Genomic DNA, 22,853 nt, shown 5'->3' with positions numbered 1-22,853 from the left:
AGCTACCCAGCCTTGAGGACAACACAACCCTTCCATGGAAACCTCTGCAAGACATATTGGAACATCGACATGAATACTACCTTCACATGTGAGAACACCACCCACTATGTACAAAGCCAATGTTGGCTGGCTGTCAGTTAATTGTGACAGGGTAATTTAATGGAGCAAGAAAAAGCACATAATGTGTTTCCTCTTATGCCGCCATCATCCCTCTGCCCTATATGAAACTGAATGTATGTATCTTTCACCCATCTACATGGAGCACTAGTTTGCAAAGAACTATATTGTTATTCTCCTCAGGAGCTGATTTACATAGTAGATTGACCAGATTCATCTAATTTCTGGAGGAATGAAAGGCTTTTCATAATACTCAGTTCTATTTGTGAAATCTCAATATTCAAAGAAATAAAGAAATAACATCTTCCACAGATACTCAAGGTTATGGTGTAAAGCTTAAGATATACAGAAGTGTTCTAATTGTTTTTTAAATGCAAATATGTTTTTGGAATGCCAATGACTTTTGAGTATAGCATTTAAATTAAACAAAATATTTTAAAGTTGGTTTTATTGTGTGGCAAATAATTATGTGTTAAGCATGTAAAATATATCACACAAAGCAAACCTTTCTGTATTTACATTGCTGTTCTTGTAGTTAAAACACTTCATCAGTTTATTTAAATTAAAATAACTGAGGAGCATTACTATAATAGTAAAGTAAATGCTAATTTAGAAACAAGTACAGGTTTACTTGGATAGGAGAAGCACACACTGAGGCATACGAACATTCATTTGCAGATGTTAGAGTTTAACATTCCTGATGAAGGCTTATGTCCGAAATGTTGACTGTCCTGCTCCTCAGATGCTACCTGACCTTCTGTGCTTTTCCAGTGCCACACTTTTCAACTTTAACATACCTTGGGAAAGTTTACAGAAATCCTTTGACCAGTGCTATAATGTTTATGTGTGATGAGAGGTTACATGTAATGATATATTTCTCAATTCAAATAAATTACAATTGTTACTGCAATAACACATTTTTCTCTTTTCTTCTACATGCAGGAACGGGTGGAATATCTCTTTCTCATCATTTTCACAGTGGAAGCATTTTTGAAAGTAATAGCTTATGGGCTTCTGTTTCACCCTAATGCGTACCTCAGGAATGGCTGGAATTTACTAGATTTCATTATAGTGGTTGTAGGGTGAGTACAGATTTATTTTTGTCATCAAACTTATTTTTGTCATTTAGGGGAGGCGATGGCCTAGCAGTATTATCATTGGACTGTTAACCTAGACTGGAGTTTGAATCTTGCCATGCTAAATGATGGAGTGCAAATTCAATGAAAATCTGGAATTAAGAGTCTAATGATGACCATGAATTCATTGTTGATTGGTGGATAAAAAATTTGGTTCACTAATGACCTTTAGGGAAGGAAACTGCCATCCTTACCTACATGTGACTCCAGGTCCACAACAATGTGGTGACTGTTATTCAGAATAGGCAATAAGTGCTCATCTAGCCAATGAAACACTCATCCCATGAATATAAAAGAAGAAGTCGCTTTCCTGCTACTTTTTTGGTTCTGAATTAGGCTAAATTTTGCAGTAGGATTGAGGTGTAATTTTAAAAGAAAACAACTTGTCATATACATGGACTTTAGTAAGGCATTTGATAAGGTTCCCCATGGTAAACTAATGGAGAAAGTGAAGTCACACAGAGTGCAGGGTGTTCTATTTTGGCTGATAAAGAACTGGTTGAGCAACAGGAGACAGAGAGTAGTAGTTGAAGGGAGTTTCTCGAAATGGAGAAAGGTGACCAGTGGTGTTCCACAGCAATCAGTGCAGGGGCCACTGGTGTTTGAGATATACATAAATGATCTGGAAGAGGGCATTGTTGGTCTGATCAATAAGTTTGCAGAAGACACGAAGATTGGTGGAGTAGCAGAAAGCATAAGGGACTGTCAAAGAATATAAGAGAATATCGATAGACTAGAGAGTTGGGCGGAGAAGTGACAGATGGAGTTCAGTCTGGGCAAATGTGAGGTGATGCAGTTTGGGAAGTCTAATTCTGGAGCGAACTATGCTGTGAAAGGAAGAGCCTTTGGAAAAGTTGATGAGTAGAGAGATTGGAGTCCTGAAAGTGGCTGCACAGGTGGATAGAGTGGTCAAGAAGGCATATGGAATGTTTGCCTTCATCGGACAGGGTATTGAGTGTAAGTGCTGGCAGTCATGTTAAAATTGTACAAGACATTGGTTCGGCCACATTTAGAATACTGTGTACAGTTCTGGTCGCCATATTACCAAAAGGATATGGACACTTTGGAGAGGATGCCGAAAAGATTTACGAGGATGTTGCCTGGTATGAAAAGGTGCTAGCTATGAAGAGAGGTTGAGTATGTTAGGATTTTTTTCATTAGAATAAAGGTGATTGAAGGGGGACCTGATTGAGATCTACAAAATCATGAAGGGTATAGACAGGGTAGATAGAGATAAGCTTTTTCCCAGGGTGAGGGATTCAATAATGAGAGGTCATGTGTTCAAGGTGAGAGGTGGAAAGTTTAAGGGGGATACACGCGGAAAGTATTTTACACAGATGATGGTAGGAGCATTGCCAGCAGAACTAGTAGAGGCAGGCACAGTAGATTCACTTAAGGTGTGTTTAGACAGTTGTATGGGTAGATGGGGAGCAGAAAGATACAGATCCTTAGGAATTGGATGAGAGCTCGAGACATGGGATTTGGATTGGCATAGGCTTGAAGGGCCTGTTCCTGGACTGTAAATTTTTTTGTTCTTTATTCTTTGGACGTTCTTTTGAATGCCACCACAGCCTGAGCCAGAGGTACGCTCCCATCATGCCACTTGACCCTCTATTGTTTGAGTTATGTGTAAACTTCTACTCAGGGATGCCCAACCTGATTCACCAGCATAATTTGCCTGGAAATAGTCAATTAACTGGCCAGGACCATGATCCTGGTGGATTACATTTAAGAATAGCAGGTAAACTGCACTGAAGGGATGGGGCGAGGGGATAGTGGTGGTGGTGGTGATGATGGGGGGGACGTAAGTGTTGTGGTGTGGAAGGGCGTGGTTAGGAGGCAGCATCTTGAATATTTAAGATTGCTGTCAGCTGCTGGGAGGGGAGTTGCTCTGAAAGTGGGTTGATGTCTTTAAAGGTATCTAAAAATGTAAGAATCCTCTAAAGGTTTCCAATTCTTTTAAAAAAAAACAAGTGAGATCAGAATGTCTTTGAGGGAATCCCACCACAGGATGGCCTAATGATCATTGTTGCCCCAGAATTGGGTTCTGGTGGTTAAGATATACGTTATTCGCCTCTAGAGATGAGAAAATATCCCTGAAATGATCCTATGCATTTGAGCAGACTGACCTACTCACCTCTGGGAAATCCTCTAGAGATATGAATGCATCAGGGACATCCTGATGCACTTCCCTTCTAAATATCTGCTGTCACCAAACTTCTTCCCATTCCAATCACCTTATCCACGAACTGGCCCCACCAACCACCATCACCACCCTGTCTTCACACAGAAGGGATATGCAATCCAATGTTTCAGATCTTTGACCTTCCATTTTTGTAGATGTGACTAGGTTAACATGGTACAAGGGTTTCTGTTTTTTTTTGTTTCAAAATACCAAAGTTTGCAGTAGTTTACTTTTTTGTTAGTTCTGATACTGATTTGGGGATATTAAAGCATAGTGTTAATTATTATTGTCTTAAATATTTAATTATTGGCAATGTAAAGGTTGTGATATTAAATTTGAGATCAAGGTAAACAACAAAACATATCTTCAATTTTTACTATTGCCCTAAATCATGAACTGGGATAGTGCACATCATAAAGTAAAATTTAATGTTTACAATTCTTTTATGTCCAAAGTCACTGATATAAAGAGCCAAAGTAATTCTTTTTACCAACAAACTTTTACAAGAAACAGAAAATATAGCTAAATGGACTCTTCCTATAGCACCTCAGGGAAATAACAAAAATTATTTACACAAAAGTCATGGCTGAAATGGAACTTATTTTCAAATTAGGGTATTTACAAGTAATTTAAAGCACACTCACGTGCTTAATATTATGTCACACCTTCCCACATTTTCCCTTTTATAAAGATGTATCAAAGTGTATGCATTTATAATTAATTAATTATCTATAAGTGGAAATACTCCTTTAAATGTTCTCATAATTCCTTTACTTAAATTCAGGGCAATGGTAGAGTGTGATTGCCTAATATCTTATACTTTTGATAAGAATAATATTCCTAACACTAAGGGTGTAATCTTACAAGGATCTGAGTGATGTAGCCTATGGTAAGATATGTGGGTAAGTCAGAAGAGAAGTGCAGTGAGGTCAGTCTTGATGTTGAGATCATCTTGCCTCATCTTTTACACTTTCACAAGTGAAATGGTGAGATTCTCATGAGGAAATGGTAATTTACCAGTTAACGCTTAATACTTGGTAAGCTCCTTGTGGCTCAAATTGCCACATTCACCAAACAAACTTCAGTCAGGAAAACCCAAAGTGGAAATCAAAAGTTTGGTAGCTTCATTTTTTTGCCTCCTCCAAGAAGGTCTTGTTCTTACCCACAGCCAATCTGCAGGGCATGATCAACGTATGCACCCTTCCATCACAAACAATGGCACCTGACTTTCAGGGGACCATTGTCACCATGCTGGCATCTCTCCAGTGCATTGACAGACTTGTCTAAGAGTGCACCCTGGCAACCAGCAGTGTACATATGTATTGGTTAAGTTACCACACAGGGACAGGCACCCAATCAGCATGAACAAGCTACCTGCCAGGGCTGCTCCCATACTTTCTCAGCATGCATTCACTTAGCGCCTACCAATGTTCATAGCTTGCATGCCTTTCCTTGTCCTGTTGTACCTTGGACAGGCAATAGGCACAGTGGTTTAGATTGGAGTGGTGCTAGAAAAGCACAGCAGGTCAGGCAGCATCTGAGGAGCAGGAAAATCAACATTTGCCATGTAGCTGCGCTATGCATCAGTCCTCAGTGTTCTGCAGTTGGGTTGGAAGTGCCTGCCCATAGCAAAGGCAAAAAAACAGAAGTTGTCGAGTCCAGTGACCCACTCAAAATATTAATTTTACCTTTTGTCCACAGATGCTGCCAGACCTGCTGAGTCTTTCTAGCAATATCTGTTTTTGTTTCAGACTTTCAGTATCTACAATTCTTTGTTTTATTTTATTGTCATAGTGAAGGCTGTTGACTCTGGAGGTTGCATCACATTAGCCGAGTGTTTAACTCTGGATGGGTCAGACATGCCAAAGATCCTCTTGCTAGAGTTTCTCAGCTTGAATTTCCAAGTATTGAAAGATGGCAGGCAGGATGGAGATGGAGCTCCCCGAGTGTAAACAATCAAAGGCCCTGTGTGTGTCTCCTCCTCCATGCCGCCTGGTACTGCCCTATCTCCTCGACAGTGCACCTGGACTGCAGTCAAGACTTCCCACCCCACTCTCGTTCTGCCTTTGGTCCAGTGGACCAACATCAGGGATGATGCAGATGTATGTGATTTTCTAGGATCCCCTGAAGTGCTGGGCCTGTTTCTACATGGCAGACTTGGAGATAATGAGGATTACAGATGCTGAAAAGTCAGAATCAATAAAATGTGGAGCTGGAAAAAGCACAACAGGTCAAGCAGCATCAGAAGAGCAGGAAAGTCGATATTTCTGGCAGGACCCTTCATCAGGACTCCGATGTCCAGGAGTGGAATTGCTCATCCCGGGAGCAGATATGGCAGAGGCGGAGGAGTTGGGAGTATGGAATCACATTTTTGCAGTGGGGATGGTGGTAGGAGGAGGTGTAGTCAAGGTAGCTGTGCGGTGGGTTTGAAATAGATGTTGGTTGCCGGAGATGGAGGTGGAGACGGAGAGGGCCAACTGGATACAGTTGGTAAACTGTTCAAGCTCCTCATGGGAGCACAAGCAGCACCGATACAGTCATCAATGTAGCGGAGGAAAAGGTGAGGAATGGCGCTGGTGTGGCTGCAGAAGAGGGACTGTGCATCATATCCTACAAAGAGGCAGGCATAGTCCGGAACCATGAGGGAACCCATAGCCAACCATCTCATTTGTAGGAAGTGGGAGGATTCAAAGGAAAAGTTGTTAAGGGTGAGAACCAGTTCTGCCAAATGAATGAAAGTGTTGGTGGAGGGGGCTGGTTGGGTCTGCAGGAGAGAAAGAATTGGAGGGATTTTAGATGCTCCTTGTGGGGGTACAGTGTAGAGAGACTGCATGTCCATGCTGAAGGTAAGGTGTTCAGGGCCAGGAAATTTGAAAGTGATAGAGAAGGTGGAGGGCATAAGTAGTGTCCCAAACCCAAGTGGGAAGGTCCTGGACCAAAGGGGATAGGATGGAGTTGAGATAAGAGGAGATGAGTTCAGTGGGGCAGGAGCAGTTGGAGACAGTCAGTCGATCAGGGCAGTAAGGTTTGTGGATTTTGGGTAGGAGTTATGAATGGAAGGTGTGGAGGTTGTGAATGGGAGATCTCCTGAGGCGATGAAGCTGTTGAAGATGATGGTTTGGTGATGAGAGGTTCAATCATGATCGAGGGGGAGGTAAGAGGAGCTGTCAGCGAATGGGTGTCTGGCCTCAACAAGGTGGAGGTCAGTCCGTCCCCCTTGTCAGCTGGTTTAATCGTGAGGTTGGGGTTGGAGTGGAGGGCTGTGTTATTGTGAAGGGGAAAGGTTGGAGTGTGTGAGGGGGATGGATAGATTAGGGTGGTTGATGTTGCCAAAGCAGTTGGAGATGAAGAGGTCAAGGGAGGGTAGGAGGCCAGGACAGGATGTCCAGGATGATGGAGTGTGTTGGAGGTGGGAGAAGGGGTCTTCAGAGGGTGGATGGGAGTCACTTTGAAGAAGGAGGCAAGGAGGTGGAGGCAGTGGAATAAAAGGTTAACATCATGGCAAGTGTGAAATTCATTGACATGTGGGTGCAATGGAATGAAGGTGAGTTCTTTGCTGAGGTTTGACCATTCGTCCTCAGTGAGAGTGAAGTCTGGGGGATGGGTAAATATCTGACAGGGCTTGGGGCTGGGGCCTAGTGTTGAGCTGGAGTTAGGGTGAAGAGTGTCTCTGGAATGGGTATGTGCGTTTGGCAGTGACATCGTTGATGGTGTAGACGGGAGTGATGTCGGTAGCGGCAACAAAAGCGTAAGTGATGTCATTGACTGTTTAGGCAGAAATGACGATGAAATGTCCTGCTGAAGGTTTCTGCCTGAAACGTTGACTGTCCTGCTCTTCTGATGCTGCATGACCTGCTGTGCTTTTTCCAGCTCCAAATTTTATTGACTCTCGATGGCAGACATCAACCTGTCTATGGAGGTCGACAAATAGTTGCCATACTGGCTGTATCGTTCCAGCTACTGAATAATAATGATTTACAAGACTGGTTGTATTGTTCCAGCTTGTATGGAGAGCAGACAGGAAAGTAATGGAGTGTGGGCAAAAAGTGGAGTTGAGGCCAAGATGAAATGATATCAACCATGATCATATCAAATGGCAGTGTAGACTCGAGGGACTGAGTTGCCTTCTCTTGCTCATAATTATTTTGTTCTTAGCAATAGGGGTGGTGTGTCACAGACACCTTACCACTCCTGCTTCTCCCTTTGCAATTCTACAAAGTGCCTGATTGTTGAGACCACAGGGACCTCTCCTGTCAGAGGTTGAACAGATACCCGGTCTCTGTCACTCTTCTGAATGCCAGTGACCTGGGGTGTTTCTCCCTTACCCAACAACAGTTGGTGCAAAGTCCTCAGCAATTTCTATCGTACACTCAGTTCATCAATCAATCCCATTGACACTTTAGTATCAAAGTTGAAGGGGAGGCCCAGGGATGTTGATGTTTCCTGGACACAGTTGTTTGCGGAGGTCAAGGATGTGCCCTCAAGAGTTGGATCACTTTCTGCCAATTGAATCAGGACCTGTAAGACACGAGGCATTGTCTAGAAATGGTGCTTGATGCATGACACTGACCACCTGGCTAATATCACGTTTCAGTGCAATGACAGACGGTGCTCATTCAACAGTCAGCTCATGGATATCTCTGCATTCCTCAGGAGCAGTACCAATCTACTCCTGTGACAGCAAGAATTCTCTCCTCAATTAGAATATAGACACTAATATCAAGTACCCACCCCACCTGTATAATGTCACTCCACCCTGATATGGGCTGTCTCCTCCTTTGTAAAGGGTACAAATGAGTAAGATTCAAGTGGATGGCATGATAGTTAATGGTGATGCGTAATGAGGGAATTGTCTTGAGTTGTTCTGAGGGAGTGAGGACAGTGCGAAGGGGATGCAGGATTGGTGATGTTCAAGAATGGAAGCTAAACAGAGTGAGTGAATTTGTTGCATGAAACAGAGTAGGTGTAAGAGCATGACCCTTGGTGGAATGTGGGTGTAATGGCAAAGACAGAGTGAGTGTACGGTAGCAGACAACAGAAGATGGTACTTACACTGGTGAAGCGGAGAAAGTTCTTCATGCAGCACTGCAGCCCAGTCTTCCTCACCTTCAAGACAGCATTGACTCAGGGAGCAATCTCTTTCCAGGTTGGCATGGTACTGTGCTTCAGCCTTTTCTGCTGGCCCTTTGGGAAAGGAATAGCCCTTCTCTGCACCACACTGCTGACAAAGGCATCCAGGGTCCTGGTAGAGAGCTGCAGCACCAACTGCTCAGCCATCACTCCTCAGTCTCCAAAAATGAGTTGGGCTGCTGCCACATGCCAACTTTCTTTCATGTGTGCAGCAGATTTTGAAATATGGTAGATGCAAGGATTTTGGTCTTGAAATTGATATCTGGTAAGTGGTACATTGTTCGGGGAACAGCATGTGGTAAGGTGGGGCCAATAATGGCAATTAATATTACAAATTGTTGTAGTGAAATAACTTGCACAGCTTCATGGCAAGAATCATTTCACCAAACTTGATGCAACTTGAACTTAGCCAAAAAACTGAAAATTTGGCTCTAAATCTAATATGGGTTTACAGGTACAGGTGAATAAACTGCAGAAAGAAAGACATGTTTTTATAGAGTGTTTTTCACAACTAACATCATCTCAAAGCATTTTACAGGCAATGCAATCATTTTGAACTATAATTACTGTTTTGATGTAAAAAAATCGGCAACCAGTTTGAGCAAAGCAAACTCCCATAAACAGTAATGTGAAAGTGGCCAAACATGTTCTTTTGTAGAATTTATTGAGGTATAAAAACAGCAATAACTCCCCTGTTCCTTTTTGATGTAGCGTCGTGGGAGCTTCTTTATCCAACTCAGAGAGCAGATGAGGTCTTGAATTAATGTCTCATCCAAAAGTCACCACCTCCATGCTGCAGCACTTCCTTACTACTGGATTGTTAGCCACAGAATGATGTATAGCTGCTCTGAAAAATACTTGACCCCTGCATCTAGGAGGCAGCATACCATCCTGAAGTCTCATTAGTGGCCATTGAAACACTTTAACTATTCCCTTGAAATTGAATCTTGTATTGCTACAGCCTGGCATTTCACTTAATCCTTCCTCTCTTATGCAACAAGGGTCAACCATGGTGCAATGAATTTTGGTGCTCCTACTGTCCTCTGACAGACCATTCCTCCCAAATCTGTTTTACATGAGATTAGCACCAGGGGTTTTTTCCACTGCCTTCCTTGTCCTCTTACTCTGCCTGGTGGTCATCCATTTTCTGCCTGTGGAATCTTAGCCTGTAGAGTGACCACCTCTTTGTACATGCTAATCATGATACTGTCAGCCTTGCAGATGCCCAAAGTTCCAGGTACTTCCCATGTAGAACAGGAGGAGCACATCACAACCTTGAGCTCTCCTTCCACAACTTACCTCTAAGTTAAATCCTTTGATTGCCCTTAATATCTTATAATGTTAATTATTCTGGCACCCTTTTTCTCTGTTGCGAAAGTGAGGACTGCAGCTGCTGGAGATTAGAGTTGAGAGTGTGGTGCTGGAAAAGCACAGCAAGTCAGGCAGCATCCGAGGAGCAAGAGAATCAACATTTTGATCAAAAGCCTTTCATCAGGAATGAGGCTGGAGGCCTTGGGGGCGGAAAGATAAATGGGAGGGGGTGGGGCTGAGGGGAAGGTAGCTGAGAGTGTGATAGGTGGATGGAGGTGGGGGTGATGGTGGTAGGTCGGAGGGGAGCATGGAGCAGATAGATGGAAAGGAAGATGGACAGGTACACCAGGTCATGAGAGTGGTGCCGAGTTAGAAGGTTGGATCTGGAGTAAGGTAGGGTGAGGGGAAATGAGGAAACTGGTGAAATCCACATTGATGACATGGGTGGAGGGTCCCGAGATGGAAAATGAGGCTTTCTTCCACTGGCGCTGGAGGAGGCCCAAGACCTGCATGTCCTTGGCGGAGTGGGAGGGGAAGTTGAAATGTTTGGCCACTGGTTGGTGGGGTTAGTTGATGGTGACGTCCTGGAGATGTTCTCTGAAGTGCTCTGCAAGTAGGCGTCCTGTCTCCCCAGTGTAGAGGACACCACATTGGGAGCAATGGATACAGTAAATGACGTGTGGAAGTGCAGGTGAAACTTTGATGGATGTGGAAGACTCCTTTGTGGCCTTGGATGGAGGTGAGAGGGGAAGTGTGGGTGCAGGTTTTGCAATTCCTGCGGTGGCAGGGAAGGAGCTGGGAGGGGAGGGTGTGTGTTTATGGGTAGTGGACCTGACGAGGGAGTCATGAAGGGAACATTTTTTACGGAAAGCAGATGGCGTGGGGAGAGAAATATATCTCTGGTGGTGGGGTCCGTTTGTAGGTGGCGGAAATGGCAGAGGATGTAGCTCTGCACTATTAGCCTTACACTCAAAATAAGGGCCTTTTGATTGATAAGCAAAAAAAGTATGAATATTTTGTTGACCTTGCTCATCCAATCAGTTGCTTCCTCTTGTCCCATTTGAGTTTTTTTAAAATGCCAAGTATGGCTGCACTGCTGATCCTGCAGCTCTGCTGTGCTGCTCCAGACGAGGTTTCCTCTCTCTCTCTGGTCTCTTGTGCTTTCTGATAAATGAGTGTCTGTGTCACATCTTAATCTGATGTTTGGTTTGACCCGGCTGCCTTCAATCCTTCCTATCCCTCTACCAGCCAATAAACTTATAGATTTTCTGTGATGTCACTTTGTCTTTTATTGCAAAAATAGATAATTTATGAATAAAATATATAAATAAATCCAAAAGATACACAACAGCTCAGTCTAGACTTTGCAGAAAATAAAATGGAATTTGATATTCCTCATTGTTTTTACAATAAGAACTATTTGTAGGGTTTATAATCTGCTTCACCGCAACAGTGACTGCAATCAGTATTCTCAGGCTGAGGTTGCCTTAAAATGATTCTCTCATCGCTCAGCTGCTTCTCTAGTTAAAAAAGCGACTACAGAATCTATACATCTATTGAAGTACTCTAAAACATGTGCTTGAATGCACAAGATCTATCCATATTGTAGGTAGGAGTTTACCATGGTCAGAAGATGGTTCAGAAATTGACATACCTGAGTAGTTAGGCAGATCTTCAATAATATTCTGCTCAGAGTCCAATAGAGGCATCAATGGAAATCTTACCCTTGTATTTTTTTGTTGATAAGAAACATATATTGCTATCCAAACTGTAGCAAACAAATGAAATCCGTACCTTGGTACAATGAGAAACAGCTGTTTCTGCAGACAAGTACATATACTTCACAAATGTGGCCCCTATTTAAGCAGTACGAAACATCTGGTTTCTGTCAAATTTCATAAACAGCATCATGCTGCACTAATGAAATATATGAAGCTTCTTTTTGGGAAAAAATGTCCTGGTGCTGGTACAAGGGAATTGAAATAACTTCCTTTGAAATAACAAATCTTTCACTTATTGTTGGATTGTCCATTGATTGTGGGACATGATGAAGCCATTTGGCTCATCAAGTCCATGTCAGCTCTCTGTGGAGCAATCCAATTAGTCCCATACATTTACTCTATCACTGTAGGTTTATTTAGAGTCACAGAGATATACAGCACAGAACCAAACCATTACTCACAACTTGTCCTTGCCGACCAGATATCCTAAAATAATCGAGTCCCGTTTGCCAGTAATTGACCCATTGGTCCATGTCCCTTTAAAACCTTCTCATATACCCATCCAGATGCCTTTGAAATGTTGTAATTGTACCAGCCTCCATCACTTCCTCTCGGGACAAAAAATACTGCAGATGCTGGAATCCAAAGTCAGAAGGCTGGGGGCAGGACAAACACAGCAAGCCATGCAGCATCAGGAGGTGGAGAAGTCAACATTTTGGGTGTAATCCTTCTTCAGGACTGGGAGTCGGTGTAAGGGGAACTGCAGATAAAGAGGGTGGCGGAGGCAAGGTGGTGAAGTGGGGATAGGTGAAGACAGGCATAGTGTACAACCTGGTTGGTTGATGCGAGGAATGAATCCGGTCAGTTGCTGGGAGGAGTGGAAGGGAGCATGAGGGGCTGGGAAGGTGTCAGGGACGGGAGGAGAGTCTACTTGAAATTGGAGAACTCAATGTTGAGTCCTCCGGGCTTTCGGATGCCCAGGCGGAAGATAAGGTGGTGTTCCTCCAATTTGTGATTTGGTTCATTGCGGCAATGGAGGAGGCCAAGGTCCGGTCAACACCTGCAGACCTGGCTGAGATGCTCAGTGATCTGTTTCCTAAGTTCACATTTGGTCTGGACGATCACATCGGGAGCACCTGATGCAGTAAAGTAGGCTGGAAGAGAGGCAGGTGAACCTCTGTCTCACCTGGAAGGACTGTTTGGGGCCTGGATGGAGGTGAGGGGGGACAGTGGTGTACTGACAGGTTTTGCATCTTTTCTGGTTTCAGGGGAAAGTACCTAGAGGCTCAGGCAGTTGGTGGGGAGAGTGGCACAAACCAAGAGCTGTTGAAGGGAATGGTCCTTGTGGAAGGCAGAGAGAGGTGGGGAGGGAAGATAGTCTTGGTGGTGGTATCTAGTTGGAATTGGTGGACGTGTTTAAGGATGGTGCGTTGGATGCAGGGATTGGTGGGATGCTAAGTGAGGACAAAGGGGAATCTGTCTTTATTGTGTTTGGAGGTGAGGGGAATTAGAGCAGTGGAACGTGGAATGGAGGTGGTGCATTGGAGGGCTGTTTGGATGTCGGGGTGGGGGAAATGTACATTGTTCGAAATAGGTGGACATCAGGGAGTGGATGTCTCCTCGTCCTAGCAGATGTGGCGGAGGTGGAGGAATTGAGAGAACAGGATGGAGTTCTTGCAGGATGCAGGGTTAGAGGAGGTATAGTCCGGATAGTTATGGGAGTCTATGGGTTTGTATTAAAACTCTGTCTAGAGACTGTTGCTGGAGATGGAAATGGAGAGGTCAAGAAAGGGGAGGGAGGTGTCCGAGATGGACCAAATTAAATTGAGGGTGGCATGAAAGTTGTGGGCGGTCAATGAACTTCTCCAGTTCAGTCCACCACTTCCTCTGGCAATTCATTCCATGCATGCACCACCCTCTGCATGAAAAAGTTCCTGGTTAGGTCCCTTTTAAAATTTTCCCTTCTCGCCCTAATCTACACCCTCTGTTATTGGATCCCCCTACCCTGGAGACTTGAATTGTTCTCCCTATCTATGCCCCTTTTATAAACTTCTATAAGTTCACCTTCCAACGGTCGAGGGAAAATAGCCCTGGCCTATTCAACCTCTCCCTATAGCTGAAGCCATCCAATCCTGGCAAAATCCTGTAAGTCTTTTCTGAACCCTTTTGAAGTTTCATGACAGCTTTGTACATCTTTTCTAAACCCTTTTGAAGTTTCACAACATCTTTCCTGTAGCAGAGAGACCAGAAGTGAACACAGTATTCCAAAAGTGGCCTAGCCAATGTCCTGTACAGCTGCAACATGACTACCCAAGTCCTCTACTGAATGCAATGACCAATGAAGGCAAGCGTACCAAATGCCGCCTTCACAACCCTGTTTACCTGCGACTCCACTTTCAAAGAACTATGAACGTGCACGCCAAGTTCTTTGTTCGGCACCACTCCCCAGGACCTTACTATTAAGTGTATAAGTCTTGCCCTAATTTGCCCATACCAAAACTTTTGTTAAGCATCCAATCAATTTCCTTTCAGAAAGCTGATAATTAATTGGCTGCTATTACATTAGTATTTTTACACTGAGATTTAGTTGAATCAGTAAATTTAAATTACTCAGTTTCCACGATGAGATTTGCATTCATGATTAAAGTTAATAAGTGCATTCTCTGGATTACTAGTCATCTAACATCACCAGGAAGCTATCATTCCCTTAAAATCCCACAAATTTAGTGAACTAATGGAATTTAAATTCTCCAGTTGTTGGGATGTGACTTGAACTGACATGTCCAGATTACCAATTCAAACCTCAGAATTATTCACCCAGTAGCATAACCATTATGCCACTATACAATATTCAGTAGCCCACTAGTTCCTTTCCCTATTTCCTGGGCCTCTACTCATTTGGATTTCAAATCGCAGAGCTGGCATAGACACAGGATAGGCTACAATCCAAACCTTCTAGCATCAGATGTCGAGTGAAGCAATATATATATATGCGCTGATAGTATGCTGGGTCCTGACTTGGCGAACACCCATGTCTGGGACCTCATTGGCTTATAAGGATGGATGCTGCCTCATTAAAGCTACCCATAAACATTAATGAAGTGCAAGTTCAGAACTAACTGAGTTTCTGTCGTTTTCTGCTATTGATATGAATCCGCCAAAAGTTTCCGGTCTCTTTTCTTCAGAGTGTAGAATTGAAAGTATTTTCTTTCCCCCTGTAGACCACTGTTTCATGTACAGATCAATCTTGATCGTCAATAGCATTAGCAAACCTTCTAGATTATTTCTGTGCCATCTACAGCTGAGTAAAATGGAACTGATTATGAATGTCTCCATAATTTGTCAATTGTGTGGTAACAGCCTGAATATTTTGTCACTTCACATTTTATCGAAAAGTGTGACATTAGAGAAAGCACAGCAGCCAGGTAGCATCAGGGTTAAACTGGAAACGTTGACTTTCTTGCTCCTTGGATGCTGCCTGACCTGCTGTGCTTTTTTCAATCCCACAGTTTATCGAGTCTGACTCTCCAGCATCTGCAGTCCTTGCTATCTCCTAGTTCACATTGCCCCATTGATGCTGATGCCTCATCTGCTATCATCTACAGTGGGATCCAGATTAGACAGCCAAGGGTGTCTGACTGTTTTAGGCAAGATGGCATGTGATATTCAAATTAGCGCCATATTATATATCCTCCTTGCAGTTGTGAGGCACTGACATTTGACAGTCAAGTTTGGAATTCTCACAGCAACTTGTCTGCTGAGTCTTTCTGATCTGATGCTCCATTAAAATCTCACGATGAACATCCTAAACAGCCCAAGGATGTATTACTGCAGACAAAAAAATTGCCAATTTTACCTGGTTGCATTGGAGCTTAAACTATCTCAGTGAGTGTAGAAGGCTAGTGTAAGGCTACGGAATTTCAGTGAACGATAATGCCGAAGCCCTTGGCCAATAATCTTTGGTCATGATGCTGAAATCTGGTTTGCATTGTAAGGGCAAAGTTCATCCTTTCTTTTCTTTATTTGAGTTCCTTTTTTCTCTGTAACCAAAATCTCACATTTGTTTTTGTATTTGTCCAATTGATTGGACAATGACTAGCTGAAGGTGCCCAATAGGTACTGTGGACAGAGTAGCAATGACTTAGAGTGGTATTTAGGTGAGATGTAGCTATGGGCAGGTGAAATTTGTGGCATGGTGGTTAAACAGCAATTAGAGTAAGAGAATTGAGTTGCATCTGTGAGAGACTGTCAGCCATGTTGGCCAAGTTCTATGGGCAGAGTAACATTGGGGTTGCTGCGCCAGAATGTTGCCAGTAAAGGGCAATGCAGGATTGCTAAAATATGTCCAGACACACAGCAGCCTTTCAACAATGGAATGGGCCCAAGGGATAGCAGTCTTTTGGCAAATAGCCATTAAATGTCAAGATGTTTTGGGAACAGTGTACAGTAAGATAGGGTGAAAATCAGATGTGAGAAACAACGTAAAGATAGAGAAGTTAATGAATGAGGCAAATTTGATAAGGATTGCAGCAAATAACCCTCCAAAAATTTAAATACACTTGGACTCAGCCAAAAATAGTAAGAGTTAGCCTTGGCATTGTGGCTTCCTTCTGGAAGCAAGATCCTACTTTCAGAACTAGAGGCTTAAGAATTGACACTGAGAAAGGTTTGGATAATCTATAAACATGCGCAGATAAAATTTATGGAGAAAAGAAATGGTTAAAGGCATGTGAAATGTGACACAAATTTTGAAAGGATGGTTATTCAATACAATATACAACAGAAATTAACTGAGTAGTTAAGATTTTAAAAATCTATTTGGAGATTCCTAACTCTATGCTTGCCTGCAAATTGTTGGACAGTACTAAGGTGTCAAACACATGCACACTTCAAATATTAACTGGAGTTAGATTTTTAGAAAGGAACAGATTTTTGGAACAGATGGCAAATGCTTTTAAAAAAAAAGTCCTGGGTAAATATTCATCCCGACTAGCTGCCGCCTCATTTTTGAAGAATAAACAATTTTTAAACAGTAAACCCTCATTCTGACTCAATATCTTCAATGAAGTTGATCCCCACTCTTCCACACTCTAGTGGAAACAAGTTCAATCTTTAAGTCTTACTCATAAGACAAATCACTCGTTTCATAATATTCTACGTTTCATGTATGGTCAGTAACATTCATCCCACACAAGTTTCTGGTACTGATTATATCCAGAAGAGAGATTCTAACTATCTCTCCTTGACATTCAATGGCATTTCTGTGGATCACCATTCATCAGAAACTGAATTGGACCAGCTATACAAATACTGTGGCTACAAGAGCAGGTCAGGGGCTAGGAATCTTGCAGTATGCAACTTACCACCTGATTCCCCAGAGTTTGTCTACCATCTGCAAGGCACAAGTCAGTAATGTGATTCCCACTTGCCTAGATGAGTGCAACTCCAACAACATTCAAGAAGCTTGACTCCATCCAGGGCAAAGCAGCTCACTTGATTGATACTTCTGGAGTGTTCTGTCTTTGTAAATCAACTAGCATCTGTCTCTATCTACTGACATATTGTGCTAGGTTGTATATTGTTTTTCTTTAGTCTACCATTATTTCTAAGTCATTGAACTATTTACCTCAATGCATTTAAAAGACTCAATTTCCAGTTAAATTCAAACTGACATTAATTGCAGGACTCAGAAATGAAACTGAACCTAAATCTCACCTTCTTAACATACACAACATAGAAATTGAAATTAAATGTAAACCTAGGCATAGTTTTTTTTTCCACATTTTAGAGTCCAAATAATGACATTTAATCATAAGCTGGCTCTTTTGTAACTTTGTTGAAGTCCCCATGACATTACACTGAATATTAACTCTTTCAGACCTTTTCAGACCATAAACAATACCTCACTGCCTCGTCAATCCTCAAGCCTTTGAATTCTTAAATTCAGACTGTCTGGTGTTCCGCCATTCTCTCCAAAATCATGTCCTTTTCTGATTTAAAAGAACAGTAGTTATTGGCTAAAAGAAAACTGACCTGAATTGGCTTCCTGATGGTCTGATGTCTGCAGAACTGAACGTAATGGATTTCAATCATTTGTTTTTATTATGACGGAGTTTAGTGACACACATCAATTTTTTTGTAGCTGTTTGTGTGATCTGTTTACAAACAAATGATTTTTTAACAGTATCTTAGATCTTTGAACATTGTTTGTTTCTTCTTTGGTGTTTTAGGCACCAGATCTCCAAATTGTGACAGTGGAATTTCATTCTCATTACACTTGAAAATCCTTTTGATTGTAGTATGCCTTACCATTACAATTTCTTGTTATTTTGCACTACCTTCTGTCCTCTGTTATTGAATTACTAAGGACAACAGTTTGTTCACTTCCGCAGTCGTATGTTATGATCCCACTACTTCTTGCTAAGTCAGATCCTAAAATGACAGATTATTTTTTAAATGATAGTTCATATGCAGTAAGTCACTGAAGCATATTCACATGAGGCTACAGAATTTTCTTTAACAACAGAACAGGTTAAGCTAATAACCTTAAATGTTTGTACTAACTGTCATAAACGCAATAATATAGGTGATTTTCCATTAAGGCCGCAGGTGTTCACAGTCACATGCTCTTTGAAAAGATGTTTAATTTAAATCTCTGTCTTGGGTTGACTTTCTGACTTTTTTTAAAGAAAACCCTTCAGAGACGTAACCAGCACTCACCTTCGTCCATTAGAAATCTGAAATCCTAACTTGATCTTCATATATATATGAATTATGCATCTTTGGTCATGTGTTACTAGGAGATTAATTATTGATTGATATGACATCCTTTATCATTGTTGGAAATTCTTTGGAAAGTGGAGGGAGCTTGGACATTTCATTTGGTTTTCATTCCTCAACACCTCAGCCTTAATGAATTTGGACATGAAGTTATTCACTGTGGCATGTAGCAATCTGACTTGATTCAGTTGTAGACAATTCAATTGTAAATATGTTCATCACAACATTGTGAGTTGGCTCACATGTTTTCCACTGCTATTAAAAAATTCAGATTGCAATGGCAACAATGTTCGAGAATAAGTATAAGCAGAGAGGTAGCAACTGAACCATCAGCATCACTCAAGAGGACATACTGTTGTCATAGAGATGTACAGCATGGAAACAGACCCTTTGGACCAACCCGTCCATGCCAAACAGATATCTCAACCTAATCTAGTCCCACCTGCCAGCACCCGGCCCGTATCCCTCCAAACCCTTCCTACTCATATGCCCATCCAAATACCTTTTAAATGTTGCAATTGTACCAGCCTCCACCACTTCCTCTGGCAGCTCATTCCATACACGTATCACCCTTTGCGTGAAATAGTTGCCCCTTAGCTCCCTTTTATATCTTTCCCCTCTCACCATAAACCTATGCCCTCTAGTTCTGCACACTCTCACCCCAGGGAAAAGACTTTGCCTATTTATCCAATCCATGCCCCTCATAATTTTGTAGACCTCTATAATGTCACCCCTCCGCCTCCGACGCTCCAGGGAAAACAGTCCCAGCCTGTTCAGCCTCTCCCCAAAGCTCAAATTCTCCAACCCTGGCAACATCCCTTTAAATCTTTTCTGAACCCTTTCAAGTTTCACAACATCTTTCCGATAGGAAGGAGACCAGAATTGCATGCAATATTCCAACAGTGGCCTGACCAATACCCTAGACCCCATGGTATTATCACTATGGGTGATGCTTTTTGCTTTCAATCAAGTATTAACACTTCCTGACTCTTATACAATAAACCCAACCTATTCAATCTTTCCACATAACTCAGGTTTTCTATTCTTGGAACATCTTTCAAACATCTTTATTTCACAAACCAATAAAAGATGACTAAAATATAGTAAAGGGAGAAAATAATCAATGAAGGCAATTTCCATGTAATGTCAAGTCAGATAGCATGATTTTTTTTTATTTTATGAAAAGGAAAATAAAGTTTAATGTACATGGGCCCCTTAAAGAATGCAGTTGGAAAAATAATAATGAGTTGATTAAATATATTCCACGAGTCTTTATGGTAGAGGGCACTGACAGCATTCCAAAAGTAGCAAATCAAAGGACCAAAGGTGGGGAGAAAATAAGTACTCAGAAAACTAATCAGACTAATGGCCTAAAATCCTTTAGGGCCTAAAGGCTTGACTTCAAAGATTTTGAAGGAAGGAGCTACAGAGATAATGGATGCACAGGTAGCAATTTTCCAAGAATCCATGCATTCTGGAAAACTCCCAAAGGATTGGAAAATAGCCAGAGTAACACCCTTATTTGTGATGGAAGGATTTTTTTTATTTAAAAAACAGATAACATAGGCCAAATAGCATAAATCTATAATTGGGAAAATATTAGAGTCTATTTTAAATGAAATGACAGCATTTGAAATGCATGATATAATCAAGTAGATTCAGCATAGCCTCATAAAGGGGAAGTCATGCCTGACAAATGGATTCAAATTTTTTGAGGTGGTAACAAGCAAGAGAGATAAAGGGGAACCAGTAAATATAGTGTGTTAGGATTTCCGAAAGATATTCAGTATGATATAGTACTTCAGACTGTTGACTGAAATAAGAGGCCATGGTGTTAAGTATAGTATTCTGGCATGGCTGAAGGGATCAATTACCAAATAGAAGGCAGAGATTGAGGAGAAAGGGGACATTTTCAGTACATCAACTTACATTTTGAAACAGGGATCAGTGAATGGGCTCACAATATATATTAACGATTTGGTTGAAGGAAGTAATGTGCTATTGCCAAATTTGTGGCTAACACAAAATAGGTAGGAAGGCAAGTGGCAGGGATGTTGCAAAGAACTGAACATTATGCTGTTTTGGCTAAATGTCAGTTACATTGGGGTTATTTGAAACTTTTGTGCCACAATGTGCCTCATTTGCTATCTAACACCACTCTCCTCCCAACAGCATCCCTCGCATCTAATTCTAGTCCTATCTTACCACTAAGTGGATATCCACCAAAAGACCAGCACCTCCAGTATCCATATACTCTTTAAAAAGCTGCTTTGCATCTGAATAAACATTTGCAATTCAGGAGTGTCCCACACTAATGTGTGCGCCAACTTGTTGAATGTGCAACACCAACTGAGTGACCAACACATTCAATCAAAAAAGAGTGTCTGATGTGCTCCAAATCCCTTCCCATCCAGATCAATCTCAATCAATTAAGTTTTTGTTGTACTCATTGCAGCTTATCATCACAGTCATACTGTATAAAAGAAGCCCTTCAGTCCATCAGGTTTACATCAACAAAAATGTACAACTCTAAATCTAAAATAGTCCCACTTTCCAGTAGCTAGTCCATAACCTTGAATGTGAGCACATTCCAAGTGCTCATCAAAAGTTTTTTTAAAAGATTGTGAATTTTCCTACCTCAACTACCCTCACAGACAGTGCATTCCAGATTCCCACCACCCACTGGGTGGAAACATATTTTATTTTCAAATTCCCTCGAAACCTCCAAACTTTCACCTTAAAATTATGATCCTTGTTATTGACCCTTCAAATGAAGGGATCAGCTGCTTCTTATCCATGCTGTCCGTGCCTCTCATAATCTAATACACCTCAATCAGATCCTCTCTTAGCCTTCTCTGCTCCAAAGAAAACAGCCCAAGTTTATCCAGCCTTTCTTCATTGTTAAGCTGTCTCATCCTAGACAATATCCTGGAACCTCCTCTGAATCTCATCCAGCGCAATCACATTATTCCCATCGAACTGTGATCCAGAATGGCCCAGAGTGCTTTTGCTGTGGTTTCACTGGAGTCCTCTATAGCTCCAACATGACTTTCCTGCTTTTACAATCTATGCCACAACTGATAAAAGCAAATGTTTCCTTTGCCTTTTTATTCACTCTATATTCAGGGATCTGTTGACAAGCACCTAAGATCCTGCTGTTCCTCTGAGATTCCTAGTGTCCTGTCATTCATTGAGTGCTCTCGTGTTATTGATCTGCCATCTGACCAATCTGTCTATATCCTCCTGTAATCTATGACCTTCTTCTCACTGTCAATCACCTAACCAGTTTTTGACTCATTCACAAACTTACTTATCATCTCTGTCCCCTCCATGCACATTTTTTTGTGTAGTTTTATATATATCTCACAAAATGTAACAGATCCAGCATTGACCTCTGAATGGTGCACCACTGGACCTGGCCTCCAGTCACACAAACAATCTTTTACAACCACCCTTTGTCTCCTGTTACTAAGCCAATTTTGGATCCAGTTTGCCAAATTACCCTGGATCTTATGTGCATTTTCCTTCTTTATCAGTCTGTCATGTAGGACATTGTCAAAGATTTTGCTGAAATCCGTATAAACTACATCAACTGCACTACCCTCATCTACACATCTGGCCACTGCCTCAAAACATTCAACCAAATTTGTTAGGGATCATCTCCCTCTGACAAAGCCATACTGCTATCCCTGATCAAACCTTGCCTGTCCAGTTGGAAATGAATTCTGTCATTAGACTTTTTTCAAGTGTTTCCCGATCACTGACATTAGAGTGATTTGAATCTAATTTCCTGGTTTATCTCTAAGACCCTTTTTGAAAAGTAGAACCGTAATAACTATCCTCCAGTTTTTTGGCACCTCTGTGGGTGACCCCCAACACAATCAAATAATCCCATTGCATCTAGAACATAGTCTAAGCTGCAACATGAGCAAAACACATCTAACCAGAATTCAGAAAACGTATAGGACCCTCCAGCAAAAGTCACCATAACTAAGACTGGAGGGAATTACTAACTGCAAGATCAATAGGAACGTCAGGGATAATTTGCATGCTTTTTGGTTTAATATAAATAGAAATATGTCAATGCTCAGAACTATAAATCTCTGTGCTGGACTGAAAGAAGAAGACTAAGCTACAAGAGTCTTTATGCCATTGCTGCAGCTGTCATTTTCCACTTTGCAGGCCTGGAAAACTATGCCTGGAAAGTTAAGTACAATCACAAGGTCTTGCCACCATTTACATGGAGTTGACTAAGAAAGGTCTGGTTACAGTAGACCTGCTGGAGTGGAAGATGAAAATCTAAGTCAGGAAGTATATAGTTAGATGTATCATCATCTGCAATTCCTGACTTTTTCTATGAGTAAGCCCATATGGTGGGTACCTGAATCACAAACTCCTGCATAGCATTAGGATGGCTTCAGGTAAAGGAAATCATAACTTGACAAATTCATTATAGCTTGATGAGGAAGACTC

At 41.7% G+C, this 22,853-nt stretch overlaps 1 protein-coding gene across 1 annotated transcript in view; it reads left to right on the top strand.

The window, feature by feature from the left end:
* Positions 1 to 22,853, top strand: part of cacna1c (calcium channel, voltage-dependent, L type, alpha 1C subunit) — a 1,009,638-nt gene that overhangs the window by 176,045 nt on the left and 810,740 nt on the right. Inside the window, exon 4 of the mRNA XM_060839877.1 lies at positions 1,060 to 1,199. Coding sequence (XP_060695860.1) covers positions 1,060 to 1,199 — 140 coding nt within the window. The remainder of the gene's footprint in view (positions 1 to 1,059; positions 1,200 to 22,853) is intronic.

The sequence above is a fragment of the Hemiscyllium ocellatum genome, chromosome 19, assembly GCF_020745735.1.
Source record: "Hemiscyllium ocellatum isolate sHemOce1 chromosome 19, sHemOce1.pat.X.cur, whole genome shotgun sequence".
Classification (NCBI taxonomy): domain Eukaryota; kingdom Metazoa; phylum Chordata; class Chondrichthyes; order Orectolobiformes; family Hemiscylliidae; genus Hemiscyllium; species Hemiscyllium ocellatum.
Note: the sequence above shows the minus strand (reverse complement) of the source record. Positions and strands in the feature narration are given on the sequence as shown.